The sequence below is a fragment of the Ischnura elegans genome, chromosome X (genome assembly GCF_921293095.1).
Source record: "Ischnura elegans chromosome X, ioIscEleg1.1, whole genome shotgun sequence".
NCBI classification, from domain to species: Eukaryota; Metazoa; Arthropoda; class Insecta; order Odonata; family Coenagrionidae; genus Ischnura; species Ischnura elegans.
The window spans coordinates 77,984,996-78,004,909 of NC_060259.1; the positions used below are offsets into that span (position 1 = coordinate 77,984,996).

A 19,914-nucleotide genomic window follows, 5' to 3' on the forward strand; every position below is an offset into this window, starting at 1 on the left:
ACATTCACCTTTTCCGAGCATAAATATTACAACTTGAATGACCATGGCTTGCCCTCCCCCTAGTTTTGATCCTGGGTAAACCCTTGCAACTAATCCTCATTAAATGATGCTAATCCCCAGTGGCGCGGACTCCATGGGGTCTGAGGGGGCCCGAGTCCTCTCAAAAATTCGTTATGGGTGTGAGGAAAAAATGTGCCAGGCTTGTCTATTTTCCCCGGCGTGTCCAGATATTGAGATTCGAGTTATCAGGATTCTAATGTTGATCATATGGCTCTTCTAAAATGCTTAAAAACTTAAAACTCACTGCTTATAAAATTTCCCGGGGCAAGATTCCTGGTTTGGGCCCCCCCAATATGTTTTGTAAGTCGGCATCCCTGCTAATCCCTACTGGAGGACCAATCATAAAGCTAATTCCATGGTATTTTGAATCGGCATTATTTCTGAACAAGGAATCGGTATCAATGGCACATATGATCTGCTACGTTAAAAATTTAATTCATTAGCAAATAAGGCTGGAATTACATAATTGATGGCACATAATGTGTGTGGAAACAAAATCGGCAAAATTTCAAATTTTACAAAGTGCACAAATGCAGCTCAAATTGTGGGCTGAATCCATCGTAAATGGCAATCATTATGCTGTACTTAAATTTGATTTGATTATTTAAGACAATCAAAGAATTAGAATTATGTATGCAGAATTACTTTCCAGCATAAAAATATATAGACATTAGCATGATGAAGAGCAGGAGGAGGACTCATATTCAAACGCGTACACCCAAGGTACATTTGCATTATGTGTGAAGTATGTTGATAGAAAAGAAAACACGAGATGGTCACTACAACATACCACCTAAAATGAGGGGCCAAATTATAATTCAGGCGTATTATTTTTTAACTGCTCACTTCTCACTTGTCCATATTAAGAGTGGGTAAATCATTCAGGCGGCCAAGAGAAAAAGACCAGCTAGGAATTAAGGCTGGGGGAGGTTTAGGGGTAGCTGAGTTGATTATGTCAAAAATTAGTGAAAAGTGTACTTTATATTTAGCAATGAAATGATTTCTAATCCATCCCTTGTATTCTATTCATGACTCATCGAAGGTTGAAAAAAATAGCCCTCATACTTGAAGATAATTTTCGTCAGTAAAGGAATGTCAAAGTAGTGATTATGTCAAATTTAATGTAAATTTCAATCCAAGGCGACGTCACCACGGGATGTTGGGCATAGTTGGTGCTCATGCCTGTAGCAGGCTGAAAATATAGTGCTCCAATACCTTTGATTAAAAAAATTAGCATTCTCTCCTGGATATGAATCTATGGAATACTCAATGAATAATCCATCCCTAGATTATTCCATAAATTCGTAGGCAGAATGGGATGAATTAAAGGAATTGGTGCAATTTATTTTGTGTGGTGTGTATAATGGTGTGCTGTGACCTTTCGTTAGAGTGCAAATAACAAAAAAAAACACCTTACAACTACTGAAAGATGACTCACCTCGCCTCCCTCTCCAAGTATTTCTCCCGCTCTCTCTCCAACCGCACTTTCTCCCGCTCCACTTTCTGCAGCTCCTTCTGCAGCCACTGCACCTCCTTGCCCCGATGCTTCGGCTCCCTCATACTCGGGTCCGGCCGCCGCGGGCGCCGCTCCACTTCGCCGGCCCTCATGCGCCGCACCACGCGGCCCAGCGCCGACGCGTCCTTCCGCGCCTCGCCCGCACCCGCCCACTTGATCCGCTCCCACTCACCCAGCTTGCGACAGAACTCCTCCGGCAGCATCTTGTGCAGATCGTCCACGTTGGCCTGCCCGGACTTGCCGGCCCTCCAAAGCTGCCACTCGGCCAGCCGCTTGCGGATCTGCGGGGCGGCAAGGCCGTGTTCGGGTCCGGGGGCGGCATCCCCACATGGACGTGCGGCGTCGCCATGTTGTCTCGCGGCGTCGCCTTGTTGTCTTGAGGCGTCGCCACGTGGCCGAGCGCCGTCGCCCCGCCAGTCGGACAGCTTCTTGCGGAAGTCCAGCATGTGTGAGTCGTCGGGCGGACTGCACGCTTTTGCCTTGGGCCAGTCGCCGTCCGCGGTTCGCTTCCGCTTGTCCGGCCACTCCCCTCCCGCCGCCTTCATCTTCTCCCACTCGCTCAACTTCTTGTGGAACTCGAGGCTCAGCGTCTGCTGCAGGTCGCCGTAGTTCTTCTGGACCTCGGCCGCGTTTGTCGCTCGCTGTGCCCGGCCCTCGCTCGGCGTGTTGCCTGGAGACCAGCTCTCCGACTCTGACGGTGCTTCTTGCGCTACCGTTTGACCGCCCGCCGCGACTCTCTTGATCCCTGCAAGAAAGATTTTATAGGGCTGAACACGTACCCAGCGAGGGGCAGGGGGGGTAGATGCCCCCCCTTTGAAGCAAAAATCGCAAAAGTCTTTAAGCAACATCAGCACTGATTGAAACGAAAACATTCAACAAATTATATTTACACCCACGAAAAATGATATGTATTCGTATAAGATGTGTGACTAAAATAAAACTATTTTTTCAAGGAAATGATCTCATAAACTAATAAAGCGCCGCTAAGGCCGTTTCACACAGTACACGGAATTGCGCAATCTGGCGTACGCGCGAAGGCGCAATCAAAATTGCGTCGTGTAAAGCGGCGAATTGCTAGAACATATGCGAGAATGCGTGGATGCGAGACGGCAAAATAGTCCCTGTTCTAATTTCGTTCATGCATTCGCGCAATACCATGCCATTTTAGAAATTAATGCAGCTCTAACCTGCGCAATTCCGTGCCCCGTGTAAAACGGCCTTTATAATTTTATTAAAATGTTGGTTCATTCACCTTTTCCATGCTAAAATGTCACAACTTGGCTTGCCCCCCCCCCCCCCGACCATGGCATGCCCCCCTTAGATCATGGCTTGACCCACCTCCCCCCTAGTTATGATCCTGGGTAAGTCCTTGGGGCTGACTGAAACTTTCTCGGGTCCGCCAACAGGTCCATAGATCATAGAGACCATAAGATCAATTGGGATGATGACACGAAAGAGTTGGGAAATCCGTCCAATTTTGGGACTGCTTTACCAAGGAAGCGACGGGGATAATGTTTTTGGAGTGTAAGAATTTCGCCCTAAATACTGGTTACGGGGGGTGGGTTAAGGCCCTTGATTTTGGAGGGGGATGTTCACTAATAGGGTAGTTTCCTTCACCAAAGAAAACGAAAGTCATTGATTGCGATTCGTTACCCAACATAAGAGTATTCATAATATAAAAATTATTTGGTTTTAGAATTCCCAGTTTAGACGAATGTTAATGATCAATTTTAACCTCATTTGAGAAAGGCGGAATTGGTGCCCATGCGATGCCACTCCACGTGACGTCACAGGGACCTAGATTCTATACGAGGGGATAGGAGCTTTACATCGTCTGAGATTACCAATGCATGCATGAGGCACAGAGATCAGGGAAACATCTCTTAATCATCACCTATTAAAGCTCCCTAAGTTCGGAAAGTTTCCTTCGCTTGATAGGGCATTAATAATCCTTATAAGCCGAGCGTTACCTGCTAGTAGGGTACTCTGCTACCTTCTTGCAGCCTGCATCCTATCGGCGCTCATAGCCTTGCACCAAGGTGGCCTCACACGGCGGCAGCGGGAACCACAATGACGTCACAGGGGTTTTTCCCAGCATTCATATTTAGCCGTCGCATTTTCGGGCGCTTGAAATTTTTCACTTTTCATTTAATGGCGAAAAATAGATATCGTCATTTAAAAATCTAAGAGCGTGAAATGAGTACCCCAGGAGTAATAATCTTTCGATTTAGGCGATAAAAAAATAATAGGAAACCACCCTATTTCCGCGGCGCCTTGTAGGTACGCAATACCTCTCTGCGACAATGCGCCTACTGAACCCCCGTCCCAAGAACCCTAAAAATAACCAAAAAAAATAATCGCGTCTGAGCAGATCTACATGTTTGAATTAAAAAAATTAAATGCTTTAGTTTTTATATGTACATCCTAATTATTGAAATAAGAAGTTTATTTACGTAATTCCAGCAGGTTCTTTTTTCACCCAGGCATCGTTTCTCTTTGCGTGGTATGCCATTCGATTAGATCCATCCGCTGCTCTTCCTACCCAAAGCAAAGTCCTAATTAGGCTACAGAATACATCATCCATACTTCATTGCATTAGGTAAGCATCAGCGGCGCAGCGAAGGGGGTTTTAGGGGATAAACCCCCCCCCCCCCCTCCCCAGAGCTCAGAGAAATTTTTAAGTTTAATCCAGTTTACTTAATGGATTAGTATTACATTGAGAATAGTGTTAGGATTAATCAAATATCCCTCAGAAAGCCGTAAAACTCGACATTTTGAACCATTAATCTTAAAATTTTTCCGGAGGAGGGCCCGTGCAAATCCCACTTACCCTGGTGGGTATGCAATACCCCCACACCCCTAAGTATTACAGTCCGGCCGCCGAGAGTTGATTAATTTGATTTGATGAATCCTAACACTAATCCATTTTACTAAATGGATTAGTGTTATGATTAATCAAATATCCCTCAGAAAGCCGTAAAACTCGCCATTTTGAACCATTAATCTTAAAAATTTTATGATGAAGGGCCCCCACAACTCCCACTTCTCTAAAACTCCTCCTAGCCTTAATTCTTAGCTGCGCCGCCGGTCAGCATCACCATACCTGTAGTGTGGTTGGTCGCGGGCGGCTCGCATTCCGAATAGGAGAGACGCATTCTGGGGTCCGGGCGTCCGTCACCGTCCTTCCTCGACGTCAGGAACGCCTTCTTCACTTTGGTCCACTTGGAGGGGGGACGGGGGGGCGCGCCAACCACGCCCAGGCCCTGAAACACAGGTCAGCGAGAGGGCAACGGTCAATTTTCGCTCTCGTATCGTATAAAAGATGCGTCACTTGCAAGGAGGTGGTCTCAGCTGAACGGGGAAATAATGGCGACTGCCCCGTGTGACGTCACCAATGGCGGATTTAGACGGGGGTTACTAGGGTGTGACCCCCCCCCCCCAAATTTTATGAACATTTTCAAATTTTAATTGTGCTGTTGCTAAAAGAATATGAAATTTCAGGCTCGAAAATGCGCATAAAATGGGTATTTAAAAAAATTTACACGGGTGAACAATCCCTCTCCCGGTAGGTATTCCGTACACCCCCCCCCCCCGAATTGATGCGGAGTACACCCCTGAACATCATTGAAGTCCCATGGAGTTGCGTAGCTTTGACCTTATGTTTGCTTATATTGTAAATTTATTAGTCATCGGCAATTATTTGTAAGATCATTTAGATCAAAATTTCTCCGTGTTTTGAAGTTGTAACGATTTTTTTGGGCTTAAGTGCGATTTTGGGGTATTTACCAGAATTTCAGCCGCTGTGCGGTGCCTCGTAGAAAACGGTGGCATGGTTTCTTTCGCAAACAATTTATCATTATTAAAATATTCACATTCAGTTTCACGATAATTAACAATCTTAAGTAAACGCGGAAGAATATTTTGGTCAGAACAAATGGTTCAAGTATGCATACGATGGAAATAAATCACACATACTTTTTACCGTTTCGGGATAACTGGCAGCCGTGTCCGCAGTTCATTTGTCACTATCATGGTTACGCTACAACTGGTAGGAATTTGATTTTTCTTCATTTGATGAAGGAGATACCGTTTCATCTATTGGCGGAAAGTAAATATTTTGATGGCCAACGATATATGGCAAGCCATGTCAAAATTTAAGGTTAAAGATGGAAGGATGCTGATCAAGCGAGATGACGTTCAGCATAGATGGATAGGATCTGTATGACCGAAAAGATTGAACTTAGAGGAGGAAATTGCAGTGGAGGAGGATGATTTTGGGACCTCGGTGACCTTTTAATTTATGCAACAAAATCTAATATTCCACGTTCGCAATTCAAGGCCTTTTAATTCTTTCACTTAAGAAGGTGTATCACGATTTCTATTAAATATACATAAGTATATTAATATGAAGAAGGAGAGGCATTGGGATTTTGATAGAATGCTCATGCATTATAAATATACTCGTATTTTATCAAAATCCTCATTCTTCAAATCCTTTCTGGGTACAAAGAATAAGTCAATATTTGCCCGTTCTTCAAATATAAAAGATTTGCTACGGACAAAAACATTTTCAAATTAGATCAAACGGTTTACTTTGTAGTAAGTTTTTAATTGAACGAGGATGAAATATATGTATCTAAATAACACGTGGGCGAATGATATCGTCGGAATCAGTCAATGGGATTTGTTCTCAAAGGTCTGTTTACACGATACATTAACACGCACGAGTTAATGTCTATTTGCATGAATGATTGTTGTGGACCGTAACAGAACATGTACGAATGCATGAACCAAATTAGAACAGGTTCTATTTCCTGTGCATGCATTCGCACAAGTTGGAATATTATAAGATTAATATTATAATATTATTATTATTAGTCGATAGATGATAATGCTATGTAAAAGAGATTTAATGTAAACTAATGAAATTTTTTCTTCATCATAATTACCTTTCTCTTCCATCAACCGGTTTATTTAAATGGATTATATTTAAAGCTGTTAAATGCGAAATATTAATGCTGTTCATAAACCATCGGCCATGTAGCGGCTAGAGGGATGTCATAAAAATAATTAGATAAATGAGAAATGATGGAGTTTATTTATCATTTAAGTCGAAGACAAAAATTATTTTTATCAATTAAATTACACGGTAACACGGTGCATTTTGGCGTTTATTCTCGCGTTCATACATTTAGGCAGTTAGGCATTTCCCATTGTTCCAAAATCGGAACAAAAAAATTGATCTCAAGAATTCACTTTATCTTTCTCCATTAGAATATTTTAAAATGATATTAATTATATTTGCAAGGGGTTACATGAATACTGCCATCACTGCAAATTTCTTGTAAATACGATTTATGTTCTTAGTATAAATAAAAATAACAAAAAATACCAAAAAATTAATTCGGGCAAAAATGGGTTAACCCGTACGTGTGTTATGTACCGTGTAAACAGGCCTAAAGGTGCGGCTCACCTGCACGGCTTCCTTGCGGGTGCGGCCCTCGTGGCGCGGCTGGTGCGGAGAGGCCGAGGCAGGGCGGGCCGCGGGGGCTTCGGGCTGTGGGTGTGGAGATGCGGCCCGCGGGCCCGGCGGCCCATCGCTCCATTCCCACGCCTCTCTTCGACGGACACTCTCTTTCCTCGTCTGAATAATGTCCTTCACCTTGCCCCACGGCGTCCGACTGCAGAGGACAAAATATATAAAACCCGTCCGATTAGAAACAATTAAGAGTTCAATAGGGTAGTTTCCTTCATCAAAGAAAACGAAATGCATCGATTGCTTCTCCTAACCCACCATTAGTGTATACATAATATGCAAATTATTTGTTTTCAGAAATCCCAGTTTAGACGATTGGCAATGGTCAATTTTAACCTCATTTGAAAAAGGCCAGATTGGCGCCCATGCGACTCCACTCCATGTGACGTCACAGGGACCTAGTTTCTCTACGAGTAGATAGGAGTTGTACATCGTCTGAGATTACCAATGTATGCATGAGGCACAGAGCTCAGGGAAACATCTCTTAATAATCACCCATTAATATAGCCTAAGTTCGTAAAGTTTCCTTCGCTTGATAGGGTATTAATAATCCTTATTTAAGCCCAGCGCTACCTGCTAGCAGGGTACTCTGCTACCTGCTAGCAGCCTACGTCGTATCAGCACTGAAGCCTCGCCTCAAGGTCAACTCACAGGGCGGCAGCGGGAACCAGAAATACGTCACACGGACTTTGTCCTTCATTACTACTCAGCCGTCGCGTTTTCGCGCACTTGAAAATTTTCACTTTTCATTTAATCACGAAAAATAGATATCGTCATTCGAAAATCTAAGAGTGTGAAATGCGTACTCCAGGAGTAATAATCTTTCGATTTAGGCAATAAAAAAGTAATAGGAAACCACCTTATTCAAATATCTTTGGGACTGAAAGGCAGGTCTAAGTTTTTTGAGGGTGTGGAAGGAGAGAACTTGACTTCCTGAAACCAAAATGCGATAGGCAGAGCTTAGCTGAAAATTTGATAAAATGAGAACCTGCGCGTTATACATCAGAAAGCAACATAAAGGAAGTCAAATTTAATAATAAAACAAGGTGGCATTTGAAAACATTATTTATTTAACATAGGGTTATGCAAATCCAAAATATTCTTCGTCTGGCTTAGCATTGAATGAATCTACTGTATTTATCCGTTTGAATGCCAGCCGATTTTCCAGGTACTATGCCAAAAGTGCCGAGACATTTTTGCTGATTTTGCAGTAGGTTAGGGAAAATAATTAGGTCTCAAAAACAAGTAAAGGTATGTGTTGAAAAACTTTAGGAAATCTGTATGATATGTGGTTTCACCTTTTTATTATATTATTTGACGAATTTTTGGTAATATGAGTCAATTTTTATAATTTAAAGAAAATAGTTTATGTTAAAATAAAATGAATATTGACAATTGTATGAATAGTTAATTATCAGCATCTAAGAGTGACATTGCATGGCCCTTTTCGCGAGAGGTAGGAGCAGCGCAAAAGCGCTCCCCGGCACTCTAACGGTTAATATTTCTTTGGGAACTTCATCTGAGTCAACATTAAAAAGAAGAACTTTGTGCTGTTCTTCTTTTTAATGTTAATTATGAATCGCTTTCACCAAGTTACGCCTCAAACAATCAATTGCATCTGAGTCGATAGCTGATAATGCTATGTGAATGAGATTTAATGTAAATTAATGAGATTTTTTCTTCGTCGTAATTACCTTTCTCTTCCATCAACCGGTTTATTTAAATGAGTAATAGCTGTGAAATACGAAGTATAAATGCTGTTCATAAACCATCGGCCATGTAGCGGCGAGAGAGGGATGTCATAAAAATAATTAGATAAATGAGAAATGATGGAGTTTTCTTATCATTTTAGTCGAAGTCAAAATTTATTTTTATCAATTTAATTTATGCCTGCGTGGACAAAAGTAGACTACATTTTAGCATAAAAATAAGATAAATATTATCATAAAATTTTATAGGAAATTTATGGCGATAAATATATGAGTTGCGTTGACATATGGCGACCAAAGATTTCATAGCGAGATTTGGAGCGACAGTCTTGAGCGCATTAATTTCGAAAAATATCTCTGAAAAAATGTATTTGAAGGCAAAATACTCGAGCCTGCTGAATCACGGTGGAAAATTCCAGGCTCATTTGAAGAAAGTAGAATGCCTTGAAATGATGATTCATTCGTTCAGAGATTTGGACGCAGAAAGAGCGGATTCCATAAAAAATAGCAACTCTTGGAAATACAACTTCCGGTTATTCACGAGCACCTGATAGTAACAGCGGTACCCGACAATTCTGGGCAAACAACAGGAAGTTATATTACCCAGGATGAAGAATCTGAGTTTTTCCCGGTGAATATCACCGATGAAATTTCAAAGCATCCTCGTGTACCGCTGTTTCTGCCATTAGGCGCTCTTGCAAAACAGGAAGTTTTATTTCCAAGGATTAATATTTCTTCAGTATCCGCTATTTATGCCTTCAAATCCACGAAAAAGTTAATTACGAATTTAACAAATACCTTTATCTACAACTGAGCCCGAAATTTTACACCTCAATTCAGCATGCTCAAGTAACTCCTGCAGACTACTTCAAGTCCTTCCATAGCTACGCCATTGCTGATAGAACAATTTTCATGGAATTTAAACTTAAATAAATTAAATCTGACAGCTTGGAAGCGTTTCATTGACCGATTTTCAACTGTTACATGGCCTACCATAATGAAAACATAGGAAAATTAGCAGAAAAAAAGTTCTGTGGGCAAAAATATGAACACTGGCAAAAGGAAGGGGCATTATAACTATTTTTGGAAAATTAGAAGTATAAGTGATACTATTAGTGCATAGTCTGTAAAGCTAATTTTATTTGAGGATTGCTTCCCGGCCTTCTTTTCCTCAGATGGTTTTAATTGTACCATACAAGCAGGCACGGACGAGGGTGATCTTTGATGTCCCTGTGTGGACGGCAACCCGTATTACGCTTCCTGCTTAGCTATAGCGCTGAAATTTTCAGGATAGCTCAGAACTGGATGACAATGCAAATTTTTTCCAATTTACCATGTTCGTAACAGTAGCTCGTGTGGTCCAATCAAAGCAACGGATAAAATTACAAGGAGCTCAAGTACGTTGCACCATGATTGATCAAATCATTGAATAGAGTGGTTTCCTTTCATTTTTTTATTGCCTAAATCGAAAGATTATTACTCCTGGAGTACTCATTTCACGCTCTTAGATTTTTAAATGACGATATCTATTTTTCGTGATTAAATGAAAAGTGAAAAATTTCAAGCGCGCGAAAACGCGACAGCTAAGGACGAATGCTGGGAAAAGACCGTGTGACGTCATTCTGGTTCCGCTGCCGCCGTGTGAGGCCACCTTGGTGCAAGACTATGAGCGTTGATACGACGTAGGATGCTAGAAGGTAGCAGAGTACCCTACTAGCAGGTAACTCTCGGCTTAAATAAGGATTATCAATGTTCTATCACACGAAGGAAACATTCCGATCATAGCCAGTTTTAATAGGTGATTATTAAGAGATGTTTCCCTGAGCTCTGTGCCTCATGCATGCATTGGTAATCTCAGACGATGTAAAACTCCTATCTACTCGTATAGAATCTAGGTCCCTGTGATGTCATGTGGAGTGGCATCGCATGAGCGCCAATCTGGCCTTTTTCACATGAGGTTAAAATTGACCATTGCCAATCGTCTAAACTGGGATTTCTGAAAACAAATAATTTTCATATTATGTATACACTAATGGTGGGTAACGATTCACAATCAATGCCTTTCGTTTTCTTTGATGAAGGAAACTACCCTATTGTGGAAAAATAGAATATTAAAATAGTGAAATATAATTAATACTGCATGAAATCTTACATACAAAAATAATTAAAGAAATGCAAAAACTATCTTAGTATTACGTGAAATTAATTTTAGCAGAGGATTACCTCAACACTTCCTTTTCCTCAGAAGTTTTCAAATGTACGATACAAGCACGCAGGGACGAATGATATGTTTGCTTCCCCTGGGTGGACGGCAATCCTTCCTACACATATTAAAATTTTTCCCAAGATTTCTTTTTCTATTGCTTTAGTGCTATTGGTTTTTACTATGGATGTAAACAAAGATATAAACAATTTAAAAGATGTAAGAAATATAAAAAAAATTGCATTGTAAAATTTTGGTATTTAAATTTACTTGGGAGGGTAATATTCATAGCTATTACTAATAAATAGTCGTTATACCTTTTTTATTCCAAACTATTTACTTTACAGACGTCCGGTCACTAAATTTGTTTGAAAATGGCGCCTGCCGCGATAAGTGGCTTAGTAGGACCGAACCACCATGATCCATATTACTGTAATATTGCTACGTCTTCGCAGAAATTGTTGTTCTCTTTGTCTTTATTTAGTTAATATTTGAAAGGTATTATCACTACAATTTTTTAAAAATACATCAAATTTGTATAAAATCAAATTCCACTTTACTTTGCTATTTTTGTAAAAACTTACATTATATTGTAATTTCCTCAATGAATAAAAAAATATTCAGCTCGATATTTGTTTTTTGCCCCTTCGGGCAAATTTTGCATCAATTTCGACTTCATCCTGATTGGCAAGAGCGCTGAAATTTCTTGGATAGCTCAGAACTGGATGAAAATGCAATGTTATTACAACGTTTACCATAATGGGAACAGCATCTCGAGTAATAACCAGAAATAAAAGTAAAATATAGAGGTTAGTCCCATTAATGGTCACAACTGTTGAAATTTGTAATAATTTGAGGGGAGTAGACCGTTCTTTTTTAATAAAATTTGTTTTTTTTTATATATAAAAAGCAATTTTTCACGATTTAATATGTTTCAACCCTTCTTTTCTTCAGTTGTGAATACCGTAGAGTCTAATCACAACGATAGATTAAATTACGAGGAGCTTTAGTACGTTACGCTATGATTGATAAAATCATAAAAATGCGGAAAAGTACAGTATTAAAAATAGCGAAAAATAATCAGTGCGGTATAAAATCTTGCAGACGAAAATAATAAAAGAAATTCAACAACTATCATAGGGCAGGCATCGAGATTCATTGCAATTAGGTTCTAAAATTCATGGTGGGAAGAAAAGTTTCTCACAAATTAAAAACAAAAGAATAGCCTAATCGAAATAAGTTAATCTAGGAATTAACCCAGATGCTAAAATTCAAATAGAAATATATTTCTTAACAGCAGAAACTTCAATAATTATGGGTAAAATCTTCTCGGCATAAATTATCTGTGTTAAATTATCCATATTAGCCAACGTTATATATTGTACTATATAATACAAATAGCTGCGATAAAGGAACTGGCATCATTATTTTTAGTTTCTTTAATAGTTTAATAAACCAAATTTATTGTAACAATTAGACTCAGAAACCATAAACAAATGAAACGACATTCAGCAGCCCTGAGGATGAACCCCGATGTGGAGCTCGAAACGTTCGCTAATATTTTGACCCGGTGGGATTCCCTAGAAGAATTTACCCTCATAATTCGCCGGAAAAGCATCAAAGCATACTCCGATAATTATGCTCAAATTTAACAAAAGTCTCCCAATTTGGAGAAGGGAAATCGGAAAAACAACCATATACACTGAAAGATTCCTCTCCAAGGAGACGTTTTATGGTAAAAGGAGAGGGATCTTCAAATGCGTATAAATAAAACGATGTTTGAAAGGATATAGATTTATGATACCAACTGAAGTGAGGAGGCTAAACAGTGGAGAGTAAATGTTAAAACCACCAGCAGAGAGAGGACGAAGCAATAAATTAGGAAGAGCGGAAGTCATGGATAAAACAGGATGACTCAGCAAGGATAAATACGAAACAGATGTAGAAGGGCATGCATAGAAAGTTAAAGACAGAACTATACGTCATTATGGGAATCTAAAACGGGAAACGCATATGATGAATACCACTAGTGAATATCTCAGGGATCAGTTAAAGCTAAACTACTGAATGTTGAATGAAGAACTACAAAAATATAATTCCATCTATAACTATCAAATAAAAAGCCAATCTAAAACTGAGGATAACGAATAAGGCAGCTGAGTAAACCAAGAAGAATGATTTAAGAACTCGAAAATCGTAAATATGTTAAGCGAAAACGGGAGGTCAAAGAAAATAATGCCTACCTATTAATTAGAAAATATTTACCGAATTTCTCTTGGACGTGAAGGGGATATGACCTTTACTAGCTGAAATAAGGGTTTAAGATTCGAATCTTGCGTCTTTGTTGCTTTTATTATTATTATTATTCTGAATATGATTGGGATTAATGCAATACGACCGAGATATTTCGGTATGTTATTAAAAGGAATAATTGTGACATTGACTCTTAAGTCAAAAACATCTTCGCGAAAAAATATGAGTTCATTGGAGAGTTCACAGTCCTCTTCATGGTATGGGAGAGATCTTGAGCATAATCATTCCAAAAGGCCCCTCATTCAAAATGAACCTCTTCTCCTGGCTAACCCCAAGGCCGTCTCGGGCAAGGGGGAGAGTTCTGTAGGTCCATTCCCCGGAAATGCTCGGTAATATATGGTCTAAAGCAGGGGTCTCTAAAATACGGTTTGCGGAGAACTTTCATCCGGACCGCGCACTCGTTTCAAGTAGCGCGCGATTTTCGCTCGTTTAACTCTGTGAGACGCCGCTAGGGGCATTGCAGCGCTGTACTGCACGTCAAAGTCGCCTTCAACTGTTCGTAAATAAGAAATACGCCACCGGATACTTCAGTATACGTTGGTATCGAATACTTCAGTCATCGGCAAATTTGCTATCCGGCCCGCGGGGCGATTGGGAACTTGGAATGTGGCCCTCGTGGCCTAGGAAATTAGGGACCCCTTTTCTTAAGTGTTTCCCCACACCTTAAACACCATTAACAACAGTCATCAATCCGAAGATTGATTTAACGCATCTTTTCGCTCCATTCTGTATCAGCTACTCTGTTAACAACCACACAACTATTCTGTCGTGGAAGGTTATTCGGGAATTCCACCGGATCAGGTTCTCCAAATCTATCTCGGAAAAGGAAATCGGAAAAAACAACCAAATACACTGAAAGATTCCTCTTAAAGGAGACGTTTTATCGTAGAAGGAGAGAGATCTTCAAATGCGTACAAATCAAACGCTGTTTGAAAGGATATAGATTTTCGATAGAAAGGATGTACATTCGTTCAATTGTATTAGGCTCAACTATGTAGAAGTTAATACTCGAAAATGAAAAGGAGACTTCGTTGATTTCCACTAATTTATTTCGTCCGTACGACATTTTTCGAGCCATCGAGGTTACTAATGACCTCTATGGTTCGACACATGTCGTACGGACGAAATAAATCAGTGGAAATCAACGAAGTCTCCTTTTCATTTTCAAGGATATAGATGTCGACGTTTCGATGAACGAGTTGTCCATCGTCATCAGGGCCGTCATGTCCCTGTTTCTTTCGTGACCTGATGACGATGGACAACTCGTTCATCGAAACGTCGGCCGAGATGGAGTTGGGGAACCTGACCCGGTGGTATTCCCGAATAAATTTCCACGATTCGATACGCCGGGAAAGCCTGCGATTATTCTTCATAACTATTCTGCTTTAATAGGGTAGTTTCCTTCATCAAAGAAAACGAAAGGCATTGATTGCGATTCGTTACCCACCATTAGTGTATTCATAATATACAAATTATTTGGTTTTAGAAATCCTAGTTTAGACGAATGGCAATGGTCAATGTTAACCGCATTTGAAATGGCCAGTTTGGCGCCCATGCGATGCCACTCCACACTACGTCACAGGGGCCTAGTTTCTATACGATTATATAGGATTTGCATCGTCTGAGATTACCAATGCATGCATGCGGCACAGAGCTCAGGGAAACATCTCTCAATAATACCTATTAAAACTGCCTATGGTCGGTATGTTTCCTTCGTGTGATAGGGCATTGATAATCCTTATTTAAGCCGAGCGTTACCTGCTAGTAGGGTACTCTGCTACCTTATAGCAGCCTGCATCTCAGCGGCGCAAACATCCCCGCTCCAAGGTCACCTCACTTTGCGATAGCGGGAACCAGAATGACGTCACACGGGATGTTCCCAGCATTCATACTTAGCCGTCGCGTTTTCGCGCTTGAAAACTTTCACTTTCATTAAATCGCAAAAAATAGATATCGTCATTTAAAAATCTAAGAGCGTGAAATGCGTACTCCAGGAGTAATAATCTTTCGATTTAGGCAATAAAAAAATAATAGGAAACCACACTATTCCTTCATCACCCGCTCTATGTATCTTATCCGAGACCCCCTTGGCAGTTCTTCCCTTAAACTACTCCTGTAGTCCATTTAAGTAATGAATATTAGAAAGATGCTCTCATTAACCTATTACCACCCACCGTAGTGATATACCTTCATACTACCATTCTGAGCACATTGGACTGTTGAAGAAAACCAGCACTCTTTTTTTGCTGTCGAATGGCAGCCAACGCGTTGCTGAAGCTTGTAATAACTAAATCCACTCATTAATTCATTTTTAAACCCTTAACTACACGCGTCCACGAGGATAGGGCCAGTGCATGCTGGCAGCATTTTTGCAGCACTATTATTTTTGGTTTTCCTAACCATAAATTAACCCTTTATAACCCAATGTTGCTTCCCAGCAACCTCAAAAATGTTTAAACTTTCAGCTCTATTCAGCTGATTTCTGAACTAAATATTATTTTGTTGTGTAAATTTTAATGACGAAATATTTAGCTGCCAAGATAATTATCATTGAGTGTAAAATTTTCAAGTTTTCAAAATGAAAAATCTTGAAATTTTATTTCTCCCAGAAACAGCCCTGGGCTTGAAATTGTTAAAACTTTAGGGTATTTTAACGCATCATGATAACATCTAATTATTAAAAGCACTTTAAATATTTTTCTCTTTCATTTATAAACAGAAATGAAGCATATTAAAAGGCAAATTTCTTGATAAATACTTTGAATAATTTTCCTTAAGGAATTGCAGACGATAGTGTTCTTGGTCGACGAAAAAGTACAGAAATAGAAAGACAAAGTGCGCAACCAGTGAGATATGCGTAGTAAACGCGCTATTTCGAATTTTCGAAAAATGCGGCAAAATTCCCACTTAGCGTGTAACTAAGGGCCGGGTCGATAATATCTGCTTAAAATTTTGCGGAGCATGAAAACTGGAGTTAACTCATCCTTGCGTTGGAGATCATGAATTTAACTAAACGTTATCTTTAACTACTTTTACTTACTGTAACTTAATAACATTCTCCAGCTAAGGTTTTGGCTGTACCGTGTTCCGGTTAAGGCTAACCAGACATTATAAAACTGGCCGTAAGGGTTAAAGCCGGTCGAAATCAGACAACTGATGGAAAGAGACGGGTTCGAAACGGAAATTCAGGATGGAAGCCTATTGTCTGTAAATTACAAGCAAATATTGTCAAAGTGATGAAAACAATCGTCGAGGGATAAGTAGATGGCAAGAACGGAAAAGGAAGACAACGAATGAAATATATGGAACAAATAAAAATAAATAAATAGAAGGATGTAAAAGAGAAGATGAACGGTATGGTATTTGAAGGAGGCGACCGACAGCTAAGATCATTTGCGCCATGAGGGAAGGGTTGGTAAGGAAGGGTGGAGAGAGACCCGGCGTCGGCATTAGCCTGCTCTTAACGGGAGGCGCCAATTTTTGTGTTATCAGGAGGTACTGAATATTTTACATCTTTTGTATAGATATCTACTACTTGTTAGCCTAGCAATAATCTCCATAATGCCTTATTTTTGTCGAAATTCCTTCTATTAGGATTTAGAACATTTCCTGTATTTTCCATGTTTTTGCTCTCATAGGTTTTACCTAAAGCATAATAAAAATATTCTATTCTATACTATACCTATTTTGCCATAATGTTTTTAGCTATCTAAAGTTTTACAAAGTTTTATGCAACGTTTCATCCCTCTCTTCTAACTCTTTTAATGTTTTCAAACGAATTATTTATTTATTTGTGTATTTTCATGTTCAAATATTTATTTATTCGCTAATGCCTTCTATTTACATATGGCTAAGACTAGCGCGTTCCGGCGACGGCAACACCACGTTGCCCGAAAGGCTTGACTCCTAATCGCCGGATGATCCAGAAATGAAACCTAAATTGTTGTTGAGAGTCTAACATTTTACCGGCCTGGGAGCCACCCCTAAGTCATGATATGTTTTTTGAAACTCTGTAAAGAGAGCCCTGGGTTGGGGGAAGATGGGGCCACCTGGCCTCACCCAACCCAGGTTAAATAAACTAAAGTAAGTGAAGTCACTGACCTGTGTGCCTTCTTGGACGCGGCGCCCGCCTTGTCGGCGGCAGCCACGAGTGCCCTCTGGATGTCCTCACAGTCGAGCGACTTGCTGCGTCGCGACGCGTCCTCCTCGGGTCGCGGCGACAGCGAGCGACGTCGCCGGGGCTGCAGCGGCGAGCATTCGAGCAGCAGCTTGTCTGCAGTTGAGTCGGTGGCTGAGGCGCTGCGGTGAGGACCTGCGTGAAACATGAAAACTTAAAATGCCAGCCGACCGAATATGCGATAATATCACATATTAGGTCGGCTATCAGCACAAATATTGAGAGTATGCAACCCACGTGTCACCCAAATTGTCTGACTGGGGTGGTGCGCGCTCACTCTCGGTGCGATATCTCGGGAACCAAAGGGAAAAAATGAAAGAAATTTGAGGTGATACTCTGCAAATGTGTAACGAGTCGGTGTAGGAGACAAAAAAGTGATAGAATAATCCGAGAGTGACATCATCTTCACTTATGTCCGAACAACACCCAAAAATACCAAAATTTCAAAACTTTAAGTGCGATGCGGCACGTTTTCCCGGTATCCGATTGCAAAAATAATTTTCATGATTTATTTTCGCACTGAATGGAAGAAAACTGGGGGGCGTCCCGAAAGAAATTCGAAAACATCAAAAATAAGGACCACCCTAATGTAATATACCTGGGGGGCTTTCATGGAGGAGCTTGATTCATGCTGCCTCTTACAATTACGGCACAATTTAATCGGTTTTTGAAAAAGTACTCTGCACGGCGATGAGTGCAGAATGATCCATTTATTTTCAGTATTTGCAATCTATATACTATGAAACAGTGGTGGATACATATGGGGGGCGCGCGTCCCCCCTTGCGGGGCCACCCGCATTGCTAAGCTTTGCAGGACCATGATTATAACTTCTTTATATCATAAGATGGCATTGTCTTGTATATGTGTAAAATAACTTTAGTTATAACTTTCTTAAACTTTTTATATGACTTTATTATTTTTGATTAGGATTAAAGTAAAGGTTGCTCAAGTTATTTTTTGCGCCCCATTGATTTTTTTCTGTATCCGCTACTGCTATAATAACCTTTTCCAACCACTGGCTCATACAAATTTTTGGAGTGTACGAGACGAGAAACGACAAAAAGTTATAGAATTGACCCCCAGTAAAATGAAACCCAAGGAAAAATTGTCAAAAAACTAAAATTTATATATCCATCACAATATGCCTCTACTTTTAGGGGCATTTGAGGGTCAAAAAATCTATGGCAATGAGGAATTTGAACATCTCGGAGAAGCTTATTAATGTTACTAACATCATTGTCGCAGCCAATTGTCCACACCAAGCCAGAAAGTCTGGAAGTCAAGAGGTGCTTGGTATTCCTGCGATTCATTTTAGGAAGGTTAGATATTAAGGAAGAAGATTATCCGTAAGGAACAAACGGTAGACTAAAATCGCAAGAACTGGCAGAGCGACCAGAAAAATCCGCAGGCACGTGAGCGAAAGCAAGTAGATAACACAGGCCAGCAAAAAATTTTGTTTGAAAACTTTTTTTAATTTAATAGCTGATCTTTGTAGATTTTTATGTGTCAAATCCAAACCTGGCCTTAGTTTTTTGTATCACCCATAGTTTCCAAGCAATATGTATTAAATATTTAGTCTAATACCCCTATACGGTATACAGGGAAATCAATGAAACACTGTTACATCATAAAAGTGTTTGTATATACTGTTCACTACATCGTGATAAAATTGTTTGTATTTACTACAGCGTGATAATACAGGGTTCACTTGTCAACTGGAATTGGTCTACACTTTCTTTCCCTTTTTTCCTTGAAGCTTCTTGTGTTGCTTTTTCTGCGATGAATCGCTTGTTGGACTTCTCAGTGAAGTACCAACAGTAGTCCCCCATTATCTTCGTTCATTAGACCTACTTTTTCAATTTTATTATAACTATAAAAAAAGCTGTTAAATTCTAAAAATATTGCTTGATTTCCTAAATTTAACTGTAAAATGTGAATAAATGGTGGGTGATACAACTTTAAAACCATCATATTTGGATTCAGCAACTTTAAAAACAAGAATAAGGTATTTTCAGTAAAAACGTTTTTTCATTGTTGGCCTGTGTAATTTGTAATCACGAGGAGGAGTATTGACAAGTTATGAATTTAATGCATTATATCATCAAGAATAGATTTCGATCAATAGCCCGAATTATAGCTAACTTCCCCGTGAAATGTGGATGGCTCTGTCGTCAGCGAAAAGAGAGGTGAATTTTGTGGGTTCGCTTATGTGTGCGGTGGGAGACAACGTATTTAGAGGCCTACTGGATATTCCTCTTTTGCAATCTTTGTGCGAAATTCCATAGGGAAAGAGAGATGGAGGGAAGCCTAAAGTTAACAATAAGGCCACATCTCAACAGTAAATACGGCATCATGGATATTTATGTGGACCCTAAGTACTTCAGGAGGTTGGACCCTTG

General features: G+C 40.0%; 1 protein-coding gene across 3 annotated transcripts in view; it reads right to left on the reverse strand.

Annotated features, from left to right (window-relative positions):
- The window catches only part of LOC124171025, a 71,897-nt gene that overhangs the window by 31,827 nt on the left and 20,156 nt on the right, over window positions 1–19,914 (reverse strand). For all 3 annotated transcript variants that reach the window (XM_046550165.1, XM_046550164.1, XM_046550163.1), the window contains exons 2-5: window positions 17,439–17,649; window positions 7,050–7,257; window positions 4,680–4,839; window positions 1,499–2,321 (exon numbers count right to left, since the gene is read on the reverse strand). In XM_046550165.1, the coding sequence (XP_046406121.1) occupies window positions 1,499–2,321; window positions 4,680–4,839; window positions 7,050–7,257; window positions 17,439–17,649 (1,402 nt within the window). The remainder of the gene's footprint in view (window positions 1–1,498; window positions 2,322–4,679; window positions 4,840–7,049; window positions 7,258–17,438; window positions 17,650–19,914) is intronic.